The 23,393-nt window shown below is 42.6% G+C and overlaps 1 protein-coding gene across 1 annotated transcript in view; it reads right to left on the reverse strand.

Moving 5' to 3' along the window:
* Positions 1 to 23,393, reverse strand: part of ahrra (aryl-hydrocarbon receptor repressor a) — a 75,930-nt gene that overhangs the window by 13,581 nt on the left and 38,956 nt on the right. Inside the window, exons 4-5 of the mRNA XM_085763455.1 lie at positions 9,834 to 9,952; positions 517 to 606 (exon numbers count right to left, since the gene is read on the reverse strand). Of these exons, the coding sequence (XP_085619581.1) occupies positions 517 to 606; positions 9,834 to 9,952 (209 nt within the window). The remainder of the gene's footprint in view (positions 1 to 516; positions 607 to 9,833; positions 9,953 to 23,393) is intronic.

Below are 23,393 nucleotides of genomic sequence, written 5' to 3' on the forward strand. Positions count from 1 at the left end.
TTTGATACTTTCACAGTGTTAATAATGTAGATAGAAGCTAAACCTGCTCTATGATCTAAATACAGACCACAAATAAATCAATCTCACTTTGTACAATGTGGGACCTTTAAAAAATACCATATCGACGTCAGATTGGTGCCAATGTTCTCATCGTAACTCTCAGCAAAGAAGTGAACGGTGATGTTTTCCGAGAGACGTCAAACTTGTTGAGGTCAATAAAGACAGAGCAAAGAAAGAAAACTGAAACTGAATATTTGGGAAACAAGATATCAAAAAAAAAAAAATCTAACGCTGTTTGTGCATTGTTCTAATGTCAGGGACTGAAATTCCTGAAATAGTTTCATGGGTTCAGGTGAAACTGATGACTTGTATTTGTCAAAAAAAGTGACAAGCTGCACTGTAATTTGACAGTTTAGCACAGAGGGAGGGGTAAAAGCAACACATCTGCTCTGTTTTCTGTGCAGTTATGTTACAGAATACAGTATATATAACATTATGTCAATGAGTTCAACTCACCTGATGAAACCCCAGGTAATCCACGATGGTTGAAGAGGCGTAAAAGACCATCCCATCGCTGCTCACCACCAGGGCAAAGCCTGTCAGAGACTACAACACACACACACACAGAGAGAGAGAGAGAGAGAGAAACATAAACAGACTGTGACTCAGGGCAACTCATGCAGAAAATAAACTCAAGCGAAACAAATACATAATTGACAAACACAAACAAGTGGATTTTATCTGAGCCATCTTTGCACAGTGAACTTTAGGTGGCATGATTCACATGTCGCCTGCTGCGCCCTGCAGTCACACAGCAACAGTCACATGGTTTTATTGTGATCCAACATGCCGCCTGCACTCGTTAACTATACAATAATGCTTTTCACCCCGAGAGAGACGAAATGTGCAGCAGCCAGTTTTTTTTTACTTTTTATTTTTTATAGCACCATGTTCAATTTATGTCATTTTTTCCCTAAATTTTCCGAGCAGCAAATAACACTGAAAATGGAACAAATGATAGAATAAAACAACTCTGGAGGAGGAATGAAAGACAGATGGCGGCGGCAGCGGTGGTGGTGGTGGACCTGAGTGGACCCAATAAAAGCTTTCTGATGTGAAACGCAAACGACTGCTGTTGAAAGACTTTTCAGAATATTTTCTGCAGGAATTCAGACCCATGGTATTTATTTTATTTATTTTTATTTAAAGCAGTTAAGCTGAAAATGACACACAAACACACACTCCACTTTGAACTAATGCATTTCATGAGTTAGAAACTTTGATAATTAAGTCTGTTTGAATGGTAATATGCTTTGATTTGTGATGCTAAACACACTGATTAAAAGCAGAGAAGCTGCAGACACAAACACGGCCTCATTGGTTCGTTCGTTTCTTCGTTCGTTCGTTCCCTTTGCACACGAGGAGGGGGAGTCATGTGTTTGGCCGAAGTCGGCTTCTTCCACAAGACAAGTGTTGATTAAAAAGAAAATTTCAAATAAATACAAAAAAAAAAAAAGAAACTGGCTGCAGTCAAATGAGGAGGGGAGGAAAGGGAGGGAAGGAGGGATGGATGAGGAGGGAAGCAAGGGTGTGAGAGATAAAAGACAGCACAGGAAGGAAGACAGTGTGTGTATGCATGTGTATGTGTGTGTTATGTGTGTGTTTGTGCACACAGCTGTGATAGCGTGACAACTGCAGGGCTACTTGACTTGCGTGACTGCGGCTGCCAGAGTGTGTCACCTCTGTTTTACTGCGAGACTGTGCAGGTCTTCCCTGGTGTGTGAGTGAATGTGAGTGTGTGAGTGTTAGTATGTGTGTGTTTTATGTGGTATATATCCCCGTCGCCTCTAGATTCACACTCATACTTTGTTTTTTTTCATCTTCTACTACGTCTCCCTCCTCCTACGGTTTCTCCCAGTGATCTGATTGTCCTCTGATATCTGTAAAGCCCTGAAACCTGGAGGTATCTGACTGACGCAGCAACACTGTGACAGACACACACACACAAAACACACACAAACATCCAGTGGTGGACAGTAACGGAGTACATTTACTTGAGTACTGTACTTAAGTAGGCTACATATCCAGAGGATTTGTACTTTACTTGAGTATTAGATTTCTTTGGTACTTATTACTCTTACTTGAATACATTTCCAAGACAAATATTTTTACTTTTACTCGAGTTAAAGCAGAAGTAAGCGATCCGGTCGTTTTGGCTAACTTCGCTGATGGAGTTAGCAGTCCCCGCCCTCGTCCCTACGTCAACACATTCACGCGCATCCCTTGGCTGCACACACAGAGAGGACCACCCCTTCATGCCGTTCTCTCTCCTCATTGGATAAAGGTTGTAGGATACAAGGAAAGTTTTCTCCTCGGCTTACAGCAGAGCAGAGTGACTGACAGACCCGTGTTTCAGACCAAACACTCTATGTAAGTGATTGCTGTCGGAAGATATAACTATTTAAGACTTATATTAACACAAATATTCCGCTTACTTCTGCTTTAATTTCTAGGAAGGCTGAAAAGTACTCGTTACTTTCAGGTCTGCTCTGTTTTTTTTCTTTCTAAAATCCTATTGGACACAAGCTGTGTTTGTCAGAGAAGGAAACCCTAACCCCTAAAAGCAGCACATCAGTGCAGCTGCTTTCAAAGAGTTAATTCTCAGAAACAAGAGTTAAAAGGTCCTTAAATTCATTTAGAAAAAAATTATAGTAATTCATTGATGTGAAAAATAAGAAATTTACTCTTACTTTTACTTTTACTTAAAGCAGAAGTAAGCGGAATATTTGTGTTAATATAAGTCTTAAATAGTTATATCTTCCGACAGAAATCACTTATATAGAGTGTTTGGTCCGAAACACGGGTCTGTCAGTCACTCTGCTCTGCTGTAAGCCAAGGAGAAAACTTTTATTTTATTTCCTTGTATCCTACAACCTTTATCCAATGAGGAGAGAGAACGGCATAAAGGGGCAGTCCTCTCTGTGTGTAGAGCCAAGGGATGCGCGTGAATGTGGTGACGTAGGGACGAGGGCGGGGACTGCTAACTCCATCGGCTGACAGGAAGTTAGCCAAAACGACTGGATCGCTTACTTCTGCTTTAATTTCTAGGAAGGCTGAAAAGTACTCGTTACTTTCAGGTCTGCTCTTTTTTTTTTTTTCTAAAATCCTATTGGACACAAGCTGTTTGTCAAAGAAGGAAACCCTAACCCCTAAAAGCAGCACATCAGTGCAGGTAAGGTAAGGCAAGGCAATTTTATTTGGATAGCCCGTTTTTACAAACAATTTGTCTTAAAGGGCTTTACATGGCATCGCAACAACATCCTCTGCCCTTAGACCCTCACATCCACTGAGGAAAAACTCCATAGAAAACCCTTTTAACAGGGAAAAATTGGAGAAACCTCAGGGTGAGCAACAGAAGAGGGATCCCTCACCCAGGACGGGACAGGTGGTTTCAAAGAGTTAATTCTCAGAAACAAGAGTTAAAAGGTCCTTAAATTCATTTAGAAAAAAATATAGTAGTTCATTGATGTGAAAATAAGAAATTTACTCTTACTCTTACTTAAAGTAAATTTAAAAGCATGTACTTTTTTTACTCTTACTCGAGTAACATGTCGACTGAGCTACTTTTACTTGTAACAGAGTAAGTTTTGACCAGTAGTATTTGTACTCTTACTCACTAAGTACTGGGGTCGAGTACTCTGTCTATCTCTGCAAACATCTGGACTATGATGATACCAGGGAAACACATGAGAGCACGATGGGTGCGGCGGCGGCGGTGGAGGGGGGCTCAGGCAGAGAGAGATGAGACGCTTACTTAGGTTCTCGCTGGTGTGGAAGCAGATGTTGTTTGACAAGTTTAACTGGCACATGGTCGTGACGTCCAGGGGGAGGGTGAGGGTCAGACACACCAACACCAACACACACACACACACACACACACACAGTCTTCATGATGCCACAACTAACTTATCTGCCTCGCAAAAAAAACAACTCACTTTTCTGAGTTTAACTCCAACTCTGAACTCACCGCGCAAACCAAAACCCTCCACTCCCTCCATTCCGCCCCTCCTTTTCTTTTCTTTTCTTCAATGCAGCTTTGTATAATTTCTGATATATTTAATTTCATTGGTCAGAAACATCTGGAAACATCATGTCTTAAGAAAACAGTGTATTTTGTCCAAATGCAACATTTCAAAGGTAAAAGTTTCCAGGCCAAAAAATTTCATTATCTGGGATCTTAACTAATCAAAACTTATTCGTCTCCAGTGGGATACGGTATTTTTTTTTGTGTTTTTTTTTTTTTTAACGCAGCGTAGCTTTTGCTGTGTAACGCTGCCCAACGCTGTCACATTGCTTGTCTAATTAAAATTTATCTGATTCATTAATTTCCATATGTACTGTACTGAGAAGTTTTACAGTCCACCCACGGAGCATGTGTTCGCATAACATGGGAATTTTCGAGGGGCCTGAACGAAGTCGGCGATCTGGGACTTGTTTCCAAACAATGGACGTAAAAATGTCCTGAACATACAGGAATGCGGTGGTGTTTGCCTTTATGAGGTCCTACAAGGCCGTAAAAAGGCCAGAATTTACATGATGGGATCATCTCGGTTTATTTAGCCAGTTCACCTTTCTCCATTCCTCTTCCAAGTCACTGAAAGGCCACGGTAAAACTCTGCAACACATTTTCTTTTTAAATGACTTTGACATTTTTATTCTCCTGGAACAAACAGGCTTCGGACTTGTGACCTGAAAAAAGACTAGAGCAGGCAAACACTTTATATTTTGTAGGTTGACTCACTTTCCAAAATGGAACAGCAAATACATTACAGATGGATACAGAACGTATATTATCAGGTCCAAAACCATTACGGGAACACCCATCATTTATATTGGAGCAGGGGCAGAGCGTTTACAATTTATTTCACAGATACAGAGCTGGAAAGAAAAAGGCTAGTCAGCTTTAATAATCCTAATTCTATTTTCATTATAAAAACAAGCGAGCACATAACATCGGATCGGCCCTTTTTCTTCTGGAGCAGGGAAAGATTAAAGGAGCAAAAAGACAGAAAGAACAAACTGATACTGGCTGCACGGTGCGGCCGCATGCTGTTTTTCTGTGTTTTCTCCATTCACATTTCCCTCTCAGTTCCTCACATACTGAAGCCTTTAGGTAATGGAAACAGGCACCTGCTGCTGGCCCGCTCCACCGCATATCTGCAACTACAGCACCCCGGGGAGACTAAAAGCTTTGACTTACAAATCTTAGGAGGCGCTTTGCATGCAGAGCCCAAAAATAAAATATATGTTCAGTGAGTCTGGAAGCAGCACAGTGGAGGAGGAGGAAGAGGAGGAGGAGGAGGAGGAGTGATGGTGGTGGGGCAGCAGCAGCCTTGTCTCATTGTTTCGACAAGGTTTCTTTGGTTTTCCTGCTGTCTGACTGTCAGAGGGAGATGAAAGCGGCGATTATGAGGTCTTGACAAACACGGAGACCTTCGCCCACCAGGAACACACCCACACCACATCACATCACAACACGCAACCGAGCTAACATGGGAGTCTGACACAGTGTGAGCGACGTTTTGTTAAATTCCAGTATAATTAAAGCGAGCGTCACATCACATGTGCGGTACAGAAATAAGTTTCTTTTCATGAATCATGAATCCGAATGAATTTGATTAAACTTAAAAAAAAAAAAAAAAAAAACGTGGATTGATGTGATATTTGCGGCCGGCTGATCAACTTCGCTTCAACTTGTCCAACAAATACAAAGTTAATGAGATTCCCGCCGGCCGTCAGCCCTCGTGATGTTAACACGTAGTAGGCTACATAACTGGGATGGTAAATAGTAACAACAAGAACAACAGTGGTGGCTTTAGTCTCCATCCAAATGTTGTGCAAATTCAAACCAGACCAGTTGGCAAAAAGGAAATGTAAATGATTATTGGGAAGTGGGAACATGAGATGAACGGTCGGTTCTGCTAATTCCAGGGCTTGACGCTAAGCTTTTTTCCAAGTAGCACTGTGCTACCATGCTGAAAAATTTAGTAGCACACAACATTTTTTAGTAGCACAATAAAAATTTTGTAGTTTTGGTGAAAATATCATTTTCAAACAAATAAAGTAGATTTAGCCTATAATCCTAACCCTGTAGACTAATTTTTAATGTTTTAACTGGCTCTTTGCCTTAACAAAAATCAGGAAAGACAAACAATGCAAATATGTGTGAGAAAATAGAATATTTATTACAACCAATATTAGTTTTTAGTTTTACGCTGTATGTGTGTGCATGTGGCCCAGGGGTGGGGGTATTGATGAGCAGTGAACCTATATTTCCCTCAGTATAAAAAGCTGAACATTACATACAGGGCTCTACACTAAGATTTTTTAGGAGCACAATGAAAAATGTTGTAGCAGGCTGTTTAAGCCTTAAATAATGCTGAGGGTCCAACATGACCCATTTTTACATTTGAGAACAGTAAAAACACCAAACATTTTTCCTCAACAACCTGTCACACAAGCAGCTCCATGTTGCCCCTGTGTGATGTTCAGGGACAGGTCAGACAGGGAGCTTTGAGGTTGAAGTTTATATGAATGTTGCACTGTGAGACTGTGACCACATGTCAGCTGTTCTCACCGCGACAAGCGTTTTTTTTTTTTGATAGCTCCGCGGTAGCCTCGGAGGCCACGTACCACCTAAGGGCTTCCTTCACCTGGGGCAGAGCTCCGTGTGAAACAGTAGGAGAGACACAGCCCGAGACCGTGTACCAGAGGGAGAAGCAGGTCGAACGTGCACGGAAAAAAAGCGCTTCGCACCGAATGTGCGCTGCTACGGTGTCGCCTTGGCGTGCATGACGCGCGTCTACCTTGAAAGTAATGTGCGGAAAAGACGTTACATCTGAACGGCCCCGATGTACACAAGCTTTAATCAATGCGGCGGCCAAAATCACCAAACAGGCAGGGGGGGCGGGGCGGGGGGATACTGCTCACGTTAAACAGCATGCAAAGCGGTGCATGCAGTTTCTGTCTGAGTCGCACTGATGCGACTGAATGCAATTTTTTATTCGCACGGGCTATTATCAACTCGCAAATGCGAGCAAAACTGTCGCACTGTCGAGCCCTGAATTCCCCAGTCTGGTGCTGGTAAGCCGCTAAAAAAAAGGACAAGTGAGAAACCTCAAATACACAACGAGGACGATGTGGGATTATGGCATTTATACTTGTTTCATTTATTTATCTTAAGGTTTCTTTTCCACCATTTCAGCCAATAGAAAGAAAACTATTGTGATAAATGATAGATACATCTATTTTACTCAGGTTTTTATAATATTAAATTTGACATTAGTATTTACCTCAATAATAGTACATGTTATATAAATTATATATTACACAATACATACAATAATGACCCAATGGATTTGTATATTGGATTGTATGTCAACCTTTTCTCGTACATTAACACACACAGCAGTCTACCTCAGTGCAGATACCGTAACTCACACATACAAAGACATGCAATGTCACCAGACACACACACACACATACACACTTACACAGTCTCTCGGGGATCCCATCACCATAACAACTAATGCACAGTTTGCGATGAGGCCCTGGCTCAGGTTGAGTCACGCAACGGGAGGCGGCGCATCACTACGGTCAATCTAGCCCTTTGTTTCCCGTTGAGACAAACCTGACGCGTTAAGAGAAGCATCAGTAGGTCAGCGCTGCCCTGCCCTCTTCTCTCTCTGTCTGTGTGTGTGTGTGTGTGTGTGTGTTCACAGTTGCTGGCCCAGAGATCAGTGTCATCATTTGTTGTTTGACAGAAAGCGATGATGATATTGAGTGTGCAGTAATGATCTGATGCTCCAGCGATGTCCAGCGTAGCGAGCTGCTGCTGCTGCTGTGTGTGTGTTTGATTATGACGACCTGTCTGACGCCTGAGCACGAATCTAATCACACACTGCAACTTTAAAAGCTTTATATATATATATATATATATAAAAATGTGTTTAAAGGGATAGTTCAACATTTTGGCAAATTGGCCCATTGCCATAATCCCTATAGTTTTAGCAGTACTGTAGGTTCGTTACCTTTAATTGTCAGTGCAAGCTATTTTTAGAACGGCGGAGCAGAGCCGTGAGCTGCTCAGAGCTACGCTACGGAGGCTCATGGGATTCCTTGGTTTCCCTCATCAAACTCATCAAATACACAATCCAACAACTCCAAAACGCTCTGGTGGACAAGTTGTGACCTGCACATTCACCACGCTATGAGATAATAACAGAACGTTACCAGACATAGTCGTTTTAGAGGTAAATTCATGCAAAACCGCTGATGCATGTGCCCATCGGGGACAGTTTTTCAGCAAGCAGTCTCTGTATTTCCCTCTAAAACAACTCTGTTTGGTAACATTGTGTTATTATCTCATAGCGTGGTGAATGTGCAGGTCACAACTTGTCCACCAGAGCGTTTTGGAGTTGTTGGATTGTGTATTTGATGAGTTTGATGAGGGAAACCAAGAAATCCCATGAGCCTCCGTAGCGTAGCTCTGAGCAGCTCGTGGCTCTGCTCCGCCGTTCTAAAAATAGCTTGCACCAGCAATTAAAGGTAACGAACCTACTGCTATGACTATAGGGATAATGGCAATGGGCCAATTTGCCAAAATGTTGAACTATCCCTTTAAATTTCTTGTCACTAGTTGCAGCCAAGTACAGCAGGAAGTCGTCGTGTTATGATATCATGTCAAAATAAAATGAAAAAACACTTAAATCTTCACAATTAAGTGAAATATTCTCAGTTATAATTAATTATGTGGCGTCTGATTAAAGGTCAGAGGTCACACGACGAAAACACAGAGCTCATATCTGCGCTGATTGCTGTTGACAGGCTTGGTGTGTCCTTCTCACTCTCTTCTGTTCACTTTCACACACGACCACATCCATTCAGACAGAGATGCACACACACACACACACACACACATGGAGTCAGCGTGTGTGAATCCCCACCTCCTTCATCAGCTCTGACACTCCCGTCTCACCCGTATGTCACGCAACACCACAGCTCCGCAAAGGGGGTCGGGGCAAAGGGCGAAGGGCACACACACAAACACACACACACACACAAAAACTCCCTCTCTCCCCCTCTCCTCCTCCCTCCCTCCTTTTTCCCCAATTTGCACTCACTCACTCACTCAGACGCAGATGGTCTCCTCGATGGCGTGCTACTGTAGCGGACGCTTCATCGTTTCACTGACGGTGGCACGTACGGCAAAAAACTGATATTATTCAAACACCTCGAGGACATTAGCATCTTATTGAGGTCAACATGACACACACATACACACATACACGCACACATATACGGTACAGTACAAAGGTTTTAGGCAGGTGTGCAAAAAAAAGCCGAATGCTTTCAAAGATGGAAGTGTTAATTTGTTTTTCATCAATTAATGTAACAAAATGCAGTGAACAAAGAGACAAGAATCCTAAATCAAATCAATATTTGGTGTGACGACCCTTTGTCTTCGAAACAGCATCAATTCTTCTGGGTAGGTACGACCTGCACACAGTTTTTGAAGGACCTGGGCCGGTGGTTTTTTCCAAATATCGTGGAGCTGCTCAGATCCTTCTGTCTCTGCATGTAATCGCAGACAGACTGGATGATGTTGAGCTCAGGGCTGAATGTTTGGGGTTGTTGTTGTGAATAAATTGATGGTATTGCATGATGGATAAGCACTCTGACGACTTAACACCATTTTTTCACGCCGGTCTAAAACTTTTGCACAGTACTACTGTATATATATATATATATATACCAGCCGTGTGTTTTCTTACCTCCAGCAGGAGGCCGCTTTCTTGGACCGCGGTGCCCAGTGGAAGACTCTCTTTCCTGGGTTCAGGGTTAGAGGATGCGGTGCCGATGATGTGCTTCCTGGAGGTTTTATCTGGGTTTACTGCAAAGAAAAACACACAAAACACACAAAAAAAAGGTGTAAATGGACGAGCACCAGAGGGACTCATTAATATCATATCAGACCAAAACTAATAGAAACCAGCGAGGTTAATGATGTACAGAGTCATAACCCTTCATAAACTTTAGTCTGGAATGAAAACTCAAGGACACACACGTGGGTCAAACTCACAACAACAATGATTGTGTGTTTCTGTGTGTTCGCCAGTTCTTCCACAGCTTGTGTGAGCTCAGACATGTGGCCGGCACCTTCACAGTATCAGTCTCTCTCTCATTTTTCTTTTTTTTGCGCAGCACTTAATGCCAGGTATTAGTGTGTGTGGTGGAGCTGTCGAACGAGACCAAACAGTGGAGGATTTCATGACTTTACAGGATCGCTCGCTCTCACACGATACTGTACCGCCACACGCACACACACGGGCGGCGTTGGACGGCACCTGGTGCTTCTGGGATGTCTGGGTGAGGATGTTCATGTGCTGCATACAGCAACAAAAACAACTGTTTATTATTAAACCTCAGTAGCACTTTGCACTTTTTACATCTATTTTTATTTCTACACTTTTATTGATACAGATATAGATAGATATCTGGGGCCGTATTCACAAAGAATCTTAAGGTTAAAAGTAGCTCCTAAGGGCCGAATTTAGGAGCAACTCCTAAAAAAAGTGGGCGTGTCAGTCTTAAATTTAGGACTCCTAGTTTTTTAAAATAAGAGTAATTCACAAAGTATTTTATGCCTAAAAGTAGCTCCTAAGTCTGGGAGAGCTTAAAAGTCCTCGTGAGGACTCCTAACTCAGTAAGACCTATTCACAGAGAATCGCAAATGGCTGCAGCCAGGCAAATGTATGGAGGACTGCGAATTGCTGCAGAGGGGGGGTGCTGGAGCACCTGTCCCTTTGCCCTTTGATGCCCAAAGTGCCTTTTTGTCGGTGTTTTTTTTTTTTTTTTTTGGGTCATCTACAACATTTTCGCTATAAAACGGGAGTAGTGACGGTGACAAACTGTCCAATATAGGCGTCACAACGGTCGGACCGAGGTAACTGCGACTGCTGCGATGCAGTCATGCTGATGTGAGCCAAAAATAATTTTAAAAAGTTGCTGGGTGCGCTAGACACACACATCAGTTAGTAGTAATAGCTCACGTGATAAGGCAGCTCCCCCAGTAAACTAAACTTATTGTCAGTGCGGGTTCAAATCCTGCTATAGGCCACAAATGTGGGTAATACATTTTCTTTTCTCATCATTATTATGATCACCATATAGGGCTGTCAACGAATGTGAAAATTAATATTAAAATGTGGGAAGAAAAAAAACCAGCGGTTGCTTTGCGAGTGGGCGCACTGACCCTCATTGCATTTGCACAGCGTCACACTGCAGAAAGTGAGACGCGACAAAAACTGTAGCAGAAAGATGCAGATGGCAGAGAGAAAGACAGAAAGTTCAGAGCCCAACTCGGCAGCAGAGAGAGTGGTTTGGACTCGAAGCAGTCTAAAAAGCCCCGTCGGACCTGACGGCAAAAAAAAAAAAAAAAAGTGGAGCGGAGCGGCCGGCGGCGAGGAGGAGGAGGAGAAGGAGGAGGGAGGGGAGGGGGGGCGCCGCCGGCACTCAACAACCAATCACCGTGTTGAGCGCCTCGAATTCGTGCACGAGAATTGACGTAATCCATAGCAACGGGGCGTCACCAGGGGCGTGGCTCTTAGTTTGCTCTTAGTGATTTATCCTTAGTAAGAGTAGGTCTCAGCGGCTTTGTGAATAGCTTTTAAGAAAAAACTCCTACGTAAAAACTTTTAGTGCGAGTTAGGAGCACTCCTAGCGGTAAGATAAAAGGCTTTGTGAATACGGCCCCTGGTCCTTTTAGAGAATTTTATGTCCCTGTCCTTCTTCTTAATCTCAGGTTCGAGCCTTTTTAAAGTGTTTTTTCCTTGTGTTTCCTATGTGTGCATGCACAAATGGCAAATAAAGTTTTTGACTTTTGACTTTGCGACTGATGATTTGTATTTAAATTAATAAATAAATCATCATATTGAAGTCATAAAAGCGAAACGGAAAATCGTTAAAAAGCATTTAAAGTTTTATTTTTTGTCTTAGAACTGAAGAGAAGATTATTATGAACTTTATTCACCCCAGTTTTTCACAATCACAATCACAGTTTTATCTCCCTCTGCTCAGAGAAAAAGGGAGCAGCAGAGGAGGGAGGGGGAGACAGACGAACGCACAGTTCAGGGTCTGTGGAGATGAGACGGAAATAACACAACTAAAAGCTACAATATGGGGAGAAAAATAACAAACAACAATGTTGTTCATTCACTAAACTCCAGCTTCATCCCTGCAGAAGTGAAAACAGAGACAGTTTTCCGTTGCTGCTGCTGCTGCTGCTGCTCTCTTAGCGGAGCCTGACCTCTGACCTTTATGAAGAGGAGGAGGAGGAGGAGGAGGAGGGGGCAGAGAAGATAATTTCACCCGTAGATCTCAAAGTGTAGCGTCTATGAAAAAGAAATTATGTCAAACGGGATTTCTAATCTTTGTTTTCGCTCTCAGTCATCAAACACCTGCTCCTCTGAACCACCTGCTCTTCTTGTTCCCTGCTTTTGCTACAGTTCATTTTGTCTATTTAAAAAAAAAAAATTATTACACCAGATCATATCATTTTTATATCAACGATCTTAATATTGTTATCTGTCTGTCTCTTACTACAGATGGAAATTAGCAAATTATGTCTATGCATTGTCCCTGTTTTAAATAAATACATTCCTATTTCCTATAATAAACTCAACGCCGGCCGCTCGCCATCCCTACACTACACTACTACGCTCTTATAGTAAGGCCTAGTACTCACTACTATGCCTGTGTGTGTCTGTGTGTGTGTATACAATGCAATTAGCCTATACGACTGTGGCGTGCAGAACTGTCACATGTGCACTGGTGACGTGTTGCGTTGCGTGTTGCAGGCATGTTTGCGTGTTTCTCTTATGGGTGTGCTGTCAGGGGGCATGTGGCTCACTCCAAGAGATCAGCCCCTTCGCTCCGTCACTCATTGTAGCAGGCACAGATTAGTCACGCAACACACACACACACATACACACACAGACACAGACACACACACACACTCACACACCATCGCCTCATTATGAAAAAACTATCTATCTATGTATGTATGAATCTTATTTTTTCACGTATTCGGACCCCACCCCCACAGAGTAACCCCATTACTGCATCCATTACTCCCCCCCTTAACTTAACCTTCTACACCATCTTCTGTCCTTTAACCCCCCCCAACCACTCATCCACCCTTCCTCCACCCTCCTCCTCCTCCTCCTCCTCCTCATCTTCTTTCTTTGTTCAACTCGGCGTCGCAGGCGATCGACAACCGATTTCGTGACGCCGGAGGAGTTTCCCCTACTCTTAAATCCACTCTGCAGCACGCAAAGCTAATGCGCCTCCTCTTTTTTTTTTCTTTTTTTTTCGGCATACATTTTGTCAGGATTAATTTTTTTCACGTTTAATCATTTATCCCCCTTCTATGTAACAGCAACAGCAGGTTTATTCACGCTATATGTGGAAATACAGGCTGAAGTAATAAAATCCCGGTGTCTGAGGCCGATGAAAGCACCGACAGGCGACTTCGTAAACTCATAAATGTCGGTAATAATGCTTAAATATTTTGTCATCACCTCCTCTGGGTGCAAACACACTCGCACACAAACAAAAACACACACATTTAGAGCTCGTCAGCCGCACGTACAGTATATTAGCCTATACACACACACACACACACACACCAAAATCATTCTCCTCAATCACCGCACTATCATCCGAACCAGTGGAAACCATTGCAGGAGGGAAATGAATCTAATGAGCTTCTTTATTTTCCTCTTTCAACGCCTCATGTGTTTTTGTTTTCTCTCTTACGGCAGCTTTTGGAGAGGATGCGGCGTCAGGAAAGACAAATATATGGGATGATTAATTATCGGCACTGGCACTTCCTCTGCCAACAATGCGGGCTTTATTCGACGCCGCTCGTGTCTCTGGGTTTGCTTTTCTTTGCCTCTATTTTCTCCCCTCTAAAGGAAAACAGAGAGAGGTAATGGTGAAGGCGTTTATGGGCTCTGTGTGAGGACAGGGTGTTAGGTAGAAAAAAAAAAAAGTAAAGTAAAGTAGAGGGATGTGGATGTGCTGCTGCCAAAGGGTGAGGCCGAAAGTGTCTGGCTCCTGTTCGCCGGCCAGATTCTGTCTTTCCACTTTCACTAAAGACACAAAATATTAAAGAGACCACCCAGCAAATATTGAGCTTCAGCCTCAATTTGAAGTCTCGGGAGTTAATGATGAGTGACTGAAGAGGATGAGAAGATGAAGATGGAGGAATACAGTAAAATCTTGCAGGTGAATGTGTCCTTGTTCTATAACCACAGGATGAAGACGTTATCTATCTCTCAGGTATTTATCCCTGCAGCCTCTAGGGGGTGAGGTGGGTATACGGTACAGTTATGTGGATGTGGATGTGGATGCAGCGCAGCACAGTCTGCAGCAGGGTGTGTTTGTCTGCTTTCAACACCTCTCTGTCGAAGCCACTTCCTCCCACACTATCGATAACCGAAATACCAGAAAGAGCAAAAAATGAAGAGAAAACAGAAAAGAAAGATTTAACCACAGCAAGAAGAGAGAGCGTGGCATAAAGGAGGAGGAGTAGGTATCTCTGAGGGCCCATCATCGTGTCACTGACATGTCTTTATTCATGGGATCATAAAAGACAAAAGAAGTGTCTCACAAAATGCAGAGATGAATATTTGAACGCAGCGACTCCCTGTACATTAGAGCTATTAGACTCAGTAGATGGCATGACATTATGTTGAAGAGAGAGTGCTCCTCCTGCAGGAAACATTGCATGACTTTTACAGTAATAAAGCGCCACTACAAGACGGGAGCATGTGCATGAATGGCAGGTACAGATACGGACACAGAGTACTGTAATACCTCAGGTCGGCTCGGCTCTTTAGCTCATGCTGCCATCCGTGCAGCCCGCGAGGGAGCAGGTAAAGTGTTCATACATGGCTGCTCAGAGACACAACACCGTAGCTGCCGTGATACAGTTTTAACCTGAGTCCCAGCGGCCCGGCGATAACACGCAAACCGCACGGGGCGAGGCGAGCGAGGCGCAGGAACAGGAACAGGTGGTCAGAGCCAGAGCCGCCATCTTTAAAAGCTTGGATGAGGAATTTGTAGCGGAAATAGTCAATTGAGGTCAGAAAACTGCAGATTTTATTGATTTAATCTACAAAACATGCGGTAAATTAAACACAACAGTATATGCTACTTGGAATCACCTGAAGATTTCCTCATTTTTATCATTAGGGCAATTTAAATCCCTCATTTCTCCAACTGTTACTATGGGAGTAGTTTACAAATTTGATCTTTTACTTCTCACTTTATATATAACTCGTCTCATCTATTAATATGTTATTTGAGTTTCCTGTTGTCTATGATGTATTTTATGTGTCTCTTTGCTCGGCTACAGTATATTTATAAATGAGGTCTCTACCTCAGTATATCTCCAACTCTAAATAAAGGTTATTGAATGTAAAAAATGTTGAAAGTCCACTAACATATTGGTTATCAATCAATATGTTAGTAGTTTACGAATTTGATCTTTTACTATTCTTACTTCTCTCTTACTCATATGAGTTTCCTGGCGTCTATCTTGTATTTTATGCGTCTCTTTGCTCGGCTATATTTGTAAATGAGGTCTCTACCTCAATATATCTCTGACTCTAAATAAAGGTTACTGAATATAAAATATGTTGAGCTCCACCAACATATTGGTTATCAATCAATATGTTAGTAGTTGATCTTTTACTGTTCTTACTTCTCTCTTACTCATATATGTAATTTGAGTTTCCTGGTGTCTATGGTGTGGTGGTTTATGTGTCTCTTTGCTCGACTATATCTGTAAATGAGGTCTCTACCTCAATATATTTCTGATTCTAAATAAAAAAATGTTGAGCTCCACCAACTACGACAGTGATATGCCATTTGCACATTAAAAGACAAACCTAAAGAGTTCAATAAAACTTAATAGTAGGAGTAGTTTTCCCGCCTTAGGAGTCATTTTTTATTTGATTTGAAGGTTTTGGTTAAGTGTCATTTAAACGCAGTGACACACAGAAGAAATTCAATTATTTTTCTGTCTGTTTTTTTAAACGTCTCACATCTGTGTTGTCTCTCTCTGCGTTCAGGCTCTGAGTCTCTGGTTTCAGCAGCATGGTGGTGGGTGCCATCTCTTGGCAGCCGGACGCTGCGTTGTGTTTCTGTCTTGTAAAGAAGAAGCTGCAGACCTGAACATGCGAGCGCCGTGCAGCTCAGCTCAGCTCAGCTCAGCTCAGCAGTCAGCTCTCTCCTCCTCCCTCCCTCCCCTCTCACAAGGCTTGCGTGAGTAGAGAAAACTGTGTGTGTGTGTGCATATGTGTGTGTTGAGGTTGGGTTGGCTTACAGCCACCTCCTTTGCCTATTCCCACCCCCTTCCCTCAGTGCTCTTCTTCTTCTTCTCTCTCTCTCTCTCTCTCTCTGCAGGCACAGGAAATCCACAGCGGAGAGAGCAACACCAACACACACACACACAGAGAGAGAGAGAGAGAAAGAGAGAAAGAGAGAGAGAGAGAAGCTGGCTGATCAAGGGCTGGTTGTCACGCGAGCGAGCCGTCTGTCAATCCTCCCCCCCTTCCTCCTGACAGGCTGCTGGCGGACGGCCAAGGCCTTGCGTGCAAGCCGGCGAGCCACATTAGCCCATAAAGAATTTCATAATAGCAACAGCTGTTAAATATTGATGACTGCTGGCAAGTGCTCAATGGTGCTCCGCAAAAAAGGTTAAGCCTGCACTGTAATGGAAGCTAATACTTCATTATGCCACAGATCAAAAATGTCCGGATCTCGCCCCGGTCCAAATCCAAGTCTTTACTATTTCAACTTACTTAGTTGTTTTTTGAAATGTGGCAAAGAGAACACTTGGTTTTTTGGGGTTTTTCTTGAGGACAAACAGGAGCAGGAGTTTTTATTCCTACTTGTTTAACTCTGGTCCAGATACAAGCATTAAAAACCACACTGATTCAATCTCCCATCCTTTTCTTCTTGATCGCAAATGTTAATGTTAATGTTGGATTGCTAGAGCTATATTAATCTTTCCTGATATTGTTTTGGATGAGAATGTTTTGTTTCTACTGCGAAATATAAGATTACAGTTGAGAGGATCGGGGAGGATTTAGGAGCCATTCTCTTTGTCGGTCAACAAAACAACATCTATAAAAAGTACTTTTTTCCCTTTTTCTCTCACAAATATATTCCTCTTTCAGAGCAGATTATAATGCCAGTGAGTGATTTCTTTTTTTTTTGTTTGGTGCACGTGGAGCTGCAGCAGCACCCTCGATACCAGGGAGTGAAGGGGAAGTGATATTATGACAAAGCAAATGGGATCACACAGAATGGAGGTCGGAATGTAAACTCGATTGTTTCCACTTCTCTGTTTTGGTTGGCAAGCGAGACGCAGCAGTCACCATGTTGTACAGGAGTAATACGTCTCCACACAACGAGCCCCTGGGCAAAACACACTCGTACGGCAACTTCTCTCTCTCTCTCTCTGTTTCTCTCTCGCTCTCTCTGCAGCCGCGTGTTTACTGCTGCTACTGTATGTGGCTCCACGACACGGTGCATCATAAAAGATAAAAAAAAAAGAAAAAAAAAGAAGCTGGTGCCACATGCAAGGCTCGCTCGATATGAAAGTGAACTAATTGTTTCTATAAATAGCGAGACGTGACTGATTGTGCAGCACATGTTTTATGTGAGCATGATGTTTGTCTTCTGGGAAAATTGCTTTTTCTGATGAACCCATTGAAACAGCAACACACACACACATATATATACACACACACACACATAAACGCACGCAGAGTGAGCTAAAGAGCTGTCTAAACACTCCTAAATTTGGCCTCGTCAAGCCTTGGGAAAATTAACCACAACATAAGGCCGACGTGGTGCAATATTTATACAGACAATTAGAAAAACTAACAGAATGCAAATGGATGGAGGCCCAAGGAGAATGTGCTGTGCTCTACACTTCCACAAACACACACACACACTCATCATGTGTTGCGTGAGATGGGCCAGTTACGCAGGAAAGCAGTTTTATTTGACTGTACCCAAATGAATGCAACAGTTGTATTTTTTTTTAATTGAAAGACAACAAGACGCTGTGTAGTTTCCGCCGGCGCAGCAGCGTCGACCTTGGCCCCTCGGTCGGCTCAGAGGGGGTGAACTCAGGATACAAACTCCCTGGTGAGTCACATATATCTCAGCAATAACCCTGCCTGGAGGCGAGACGACAACACGCATGTACACACACACACACAGAGCGAGAGTCCATTGTTAGACGCTGTGTTCTTCTACTGTATGTTTATCTCAAACTTCCTCTGATAGACTCCTTTTAAATACTGACATAACATCACCCCCCTCCCTGTGGACCACTGTGAGTTTTCTACAAACACACACACACACACGCAAAAAAAAAAAAAGATAAGATATAAAGTTGTTGCATGCATGCAGAGTAGACTAGGGGTGGTTGCAATTTCTTTTTTGCATGTGTTTATTACTGGCGTCTGAGCTCCGCTGCTTTACAGTAAAGAAATATAAGCTCCTGCATGTGTTTGCACGGTAACTCTATAAATAACTTTTCCTTGAATTCCTGTTTTGATGAGGATGGCTGTGGCTTGTTGCTCTCTCAGGGAGCCGGTGGTTAATAAAAGTTGCATTCAGGAACCCCACCTGGCCACAATAAAGCGCAAGCTTTCTATTTCTGTACTCACACAATCTCTGTTTTCACGAGCTAGACCCGAGATTCAAAAAGCTCAAAGTCAGATGGGAAGTTTTTTTTTTACGTGCACATTTTTGCAAGTTGCTGCAAAGGCAATCACACCGACTTCAAGTTCAATTAGACATGAATCTGAAATTACAACCTCTCACGCTTTATAAATGACAAACACAAAAGTTTAATGAACTTTTTTTTTTGTTCTTTAAAAGTTGAATTATTATAACAACTTGTTGTGCTGCCACGACAAGTTTTTCATCATAAGAAGCTGCAGCTAATTGGGCTCCCTTTGCTTATTCATACTGAAAAAGGAAATACTTGAGACAAGTCAAACAACTCAGGGAATAATGATTAGTTTTCTCCCCCTGTATTTTAGTCCTGCTGCATTCCTGCCTGAGAGGAGAGAGGAGGAGGGGGGGATGAGGGGAAGACAGAGAGGAGAGAGGAGGCTACAGGCTGCAGGACCTTTTACTCACTCCAGTCTGGCAAAATGCTGGTTTTGCTGCGTTGCGTGCCAACTGGTGTCACTCACATTATTCAAAATAACAGGGCGAGAGAGGAGGGAAACACACAACACACAACAACAAGCCTCAGATTATCCGTCTCACATCCAGGCCGAGCCTCGGCGGGCCACTCAGGGGCTCGTTTCATGGTCACTGTAAACAATTCAACGGGCTCTCTGGAAAACAGCCACACCTTTTTTCTCTTCTTGAAAAGTTGATTTCATCAGTGATCCCGTGTTTTTTTCTTTTCTTTGCTTCTACATAACAAGAAGGTAATCTGTTAAAAAGATTATGGTGCCGTTTCGGCCCATTGAGGCAAATAATAATGGGCAGATGGTCCCTCAGGCTGAATCCATATGGGAGGGACTACACTAATGCTGCTGTAGCACGCGATGCTAAACAAATGCTAACCACTAAGATGTTGGGAGGAGGGCAGCGGTGGGACCTTTACAGCTTCAACAAGTTGTGTTGATTTGCTGAACTTTTATTTTACTGAAGAGAGCATAATTTTAATGAGACAGCACACACAGTGACTCACTTCATACTAATGAGTTAAGTGGTACCGGGTTAAACAAATAAGCAACAGACGTACTTTTATAATACTTTACTGTAGTGATAATACACGACAAACTGCATGTGTAAACTGTTTGCAAAGACAAACACACACACACATATATATACAGTAGGTGCACACAGGCACAGAAAGCCTCAGCAAGGTGTAATTAAATGAGTGTGAGGAGGTTAATGTGTCCAGGGTTGAGGGGGATCAAGTGATAGCCACGATGCTGCTCATGCTTTATCCATGAAAGCCATTAACTTGTCAGTCAGGCCGACACTATCGGGGGTGTTATGTATCATTTTGCTTGTGTGTGTATGTGTGCATGTGTGTGTGTCCTGGAACAATCTGTGAAGCAGGTAATCCATAGCAATAGCCAAACAATAGGATCTCTGCAGCCGTTTCTGTCATTCATTTCCTGCAGCCCCTTCAGAATAAAAGCATCCATGCATATTTTGATCTATCTATCTATCTATCTATCTATCTATCTATCTATCTATCTATCTATCTATCTATCTATCTATCTATCTATCTATCTATCTATCTATCTATCTATCTATCTATCTATCTATCTATCTATCTGGATAGAAAATTCAGCTATACAACAACATATCTCTCTATAATTCCCAGGGTTTATTACTGTAATGGTAGAAAAATAAAATAAAATAAGCCCTCTGGAATTAAATAATGGTAGAAAACGCAGACTTCGTTGTACATGATCGGCGGCTACACTTCATCAGTTTGTAATGATGCTGCCCTGAAGTTTGCTCATACAACAACAACACAACTAAATACCGTAGTAAATTGTGCAAAGTACCATCAAATTACAGTAAATACAGGCTTAACGGTCCTGGGAAAATTAGGAAAACCGGACATATTCACGAATTCATAAACCCCAGACAGAACGTAAAAAGTGGTTTCCGGGTTTGGTCACCCTGTCTTTCAGTAGTAAACTGAGCTGCATCAATCCTTCCTTCTCTTTATGGCTTCAATGAAAAGCCAAAAACAAAAAACATTTTCCATTGTGAACATGAGACTGAGTCATTATATCGAGAGACACCATCACCGTCTCTTCAGCATCATTTGACTTCACTTAGCATCACCTGTCAGCTTCACTTTAACACCAGGGGAGTCATCGTCATCGTCATCATCGCCACCGTTGTCGTCGTCGTCTCTCACCGACAATATCACACACAACGATTTGGCCTCTGACGGAGCCGATTCATTAAGCGACACGCCAACTCAACAGTAATCTGATTATCTCTCTCCTAACACCTCAACCGCCCCGCCGCCGCGTTGTGGGGGGCGGGAATCAGGCCTGCAGGGTGGCGGGAAAAAACTGTAGGAACATCTCACCGGCCTTGGCATGAGTCAAAATTTACTCCGTTACAAGTGAAAGTAGCTCAGTTGACATGTTACTCGAGTAAGAGTAAAAAAAGTATCCAAAAGAGTATCCAAAACTACATGCTTTTAAATTTACTTTAAGTAAAAGTGAGAGTAAGAGTAAATTTCTTATTTTTCACATCAATGAATTACTATATTTTTTTCTAAATGAATTTAAGGACCTTTTAACTCTTGTTTCTGAGAATGAACTCTTTGAAACCAGCTGCACTGATGTGCTGCTGCTTTTAGGGGTTAGGGTTTCCTTCTTTGACAAACACAGCTTGTGTTCAATAGTATTTTAGAAAAAAGAAAAAGAAAAAAAAAGAGCAGACCTGAAAGTAACGAGTACTTTTCAGCCTTCCTAGAAATTAACTTGAGTAAAAGTAAAAATATTTGTCTTGGAAATGTATTCAAGTAAGAGTAATAAGTGCCAAAGAAATCTAATACTCAAGTAAAGCACAAATCCTCTGGATATGTACCACTGATAGCAAGAATATTGATAGTTTTTGTTTTTTTTTGATCCGAGAAGCTCTGGACGATCAATCGGCGGGCGACAGGTGAGGATCAGCGAGGCGACGTATCCTTTGTCAGATTTATATCGTGACTGTCCACTTCACATTCTCCCATCTGTGCCCATTGCATGTCATCGCATCGCTCTAATCCAGGCCTGTTTATACTAACAGTGTTTGCTCCGATCACTTCATTTGGCACAGGGAGGGAGGACGTGTACCCCAGCAGGCGATGTGTATGTGTGTGTGTGTGTGTGTGTACATGTATGTGTGGGTGTGTGAAGGATATAAGGCAGAGGGCTTGATGGGGGAACGATGGTGGGATCACGCAAGCTTGCTAAAACAGGCAAAGTCAAGGGAGAGTCACGCATGGCGAGGCTTTGCTGTGGATGCCACTCAGTCGCCACTCAACTTCCTGCATGGCATCTGGTGTTAGCGTGATGCTACAGTATACGAGTGTGTGTGTGTGTGTGTGTGTACACGTGTGTTATGTTGTAATTCCCAACCAACTGAAGAGATTTTCAGAGTGTAAACAAACACTGACTTGTCTGCCCTCTCCAAACAGGCTGTCGCTCTAAATAGGACGACTATTTTTCTCTCTCCGCGATCATGCAAAGCAGCCAACTGTGGTGGTTCCATCTCGAGGAAATATATTGACTGCGCTGCTCGGCGGCAAAGATTAGCGCCAGGCTGGAGGTGTGTGGTGCAAGGAAAATTAAAGATGAACCTTTAATTTAGGGGAGGGGGGGGGTAAAAAGTTGAATTCCACCGGTTTTAGGCTTGAACACCAGTTTCTACTCTGTGAAAACGTTACTTGTCTATTGTTTTCTGCAGCTGAGGCCCATTGCCATAATCCCTATAGTTTTAGCAGTAGGATTGTTACCTTTAATTGTCGGTGCAAGTTATTTCTAGAACGGCGGAGCAGAGCCACAAGCTGCTCAGAGCTACGCTGCGGAGGCTAATGGGATTTCTTGGTTTCCCTCATCAAACTCATCGAATACACAATCCAACAACTCCAAAACGCTCTGGTGGACAAGTTGTGACCTGCACATTCACCACGCTATGAGATAATAACAGAACGTTACCAGACAGAGTTGTTTTAGAGGTAAATTCATGCAAAACCACTGATGCACGTTCCCGTTGGGGGCAGTTTTTCAGCAAGCAGTCTCTGCATTTACCTCTAAAACAACTCTGTCTGGTAACGTTCTGTTATTATCTCATAGCGTGGTGAATGTGCAGGTCACAACTTGTCCACCAGAGCGTTTTGGAGTTATTGGATTGTGTATTTGATGAGGGAAACCAAGAAATCCCATGAGCCTCACTGAAGGATCCTTTAAAAGGTTATTTATCACATTGGGGCCTGTAGATACTTTAAATTTCCATTAAAAAATCAACAGAGGAAACAAGCTGTGGTCAAAACAGAATCGGTATATTATTATAATCATCACTGAGTATAATAATGTTTACAGCAGCAATGTCCTGAAGAAGCTTGGCTGGTTTTACAAGAAATAAAACGAAAAAGGATTTCTGCAGCCTGTCATCATCTTACTACGTTTCTTCACATAACGTATGTGAAAACTGAGGCGAGGTCAGTTACGCAACAGCGAGGTCTGGGGCTAAGGTTT

The sequence above is a fragment of the Trachurus japonicus genome, chromosome 20 (genome assembly GCF_045865225.1).
Source record: "Trachurus japonicus isolate A0001 chromosome 20, Traja_1.0".
NCBI lineage: Eukaryota > Metazoa > Chordata > Actinopteri > Carangiformes > Carangidae > Trachurus > Trachurus japonicus.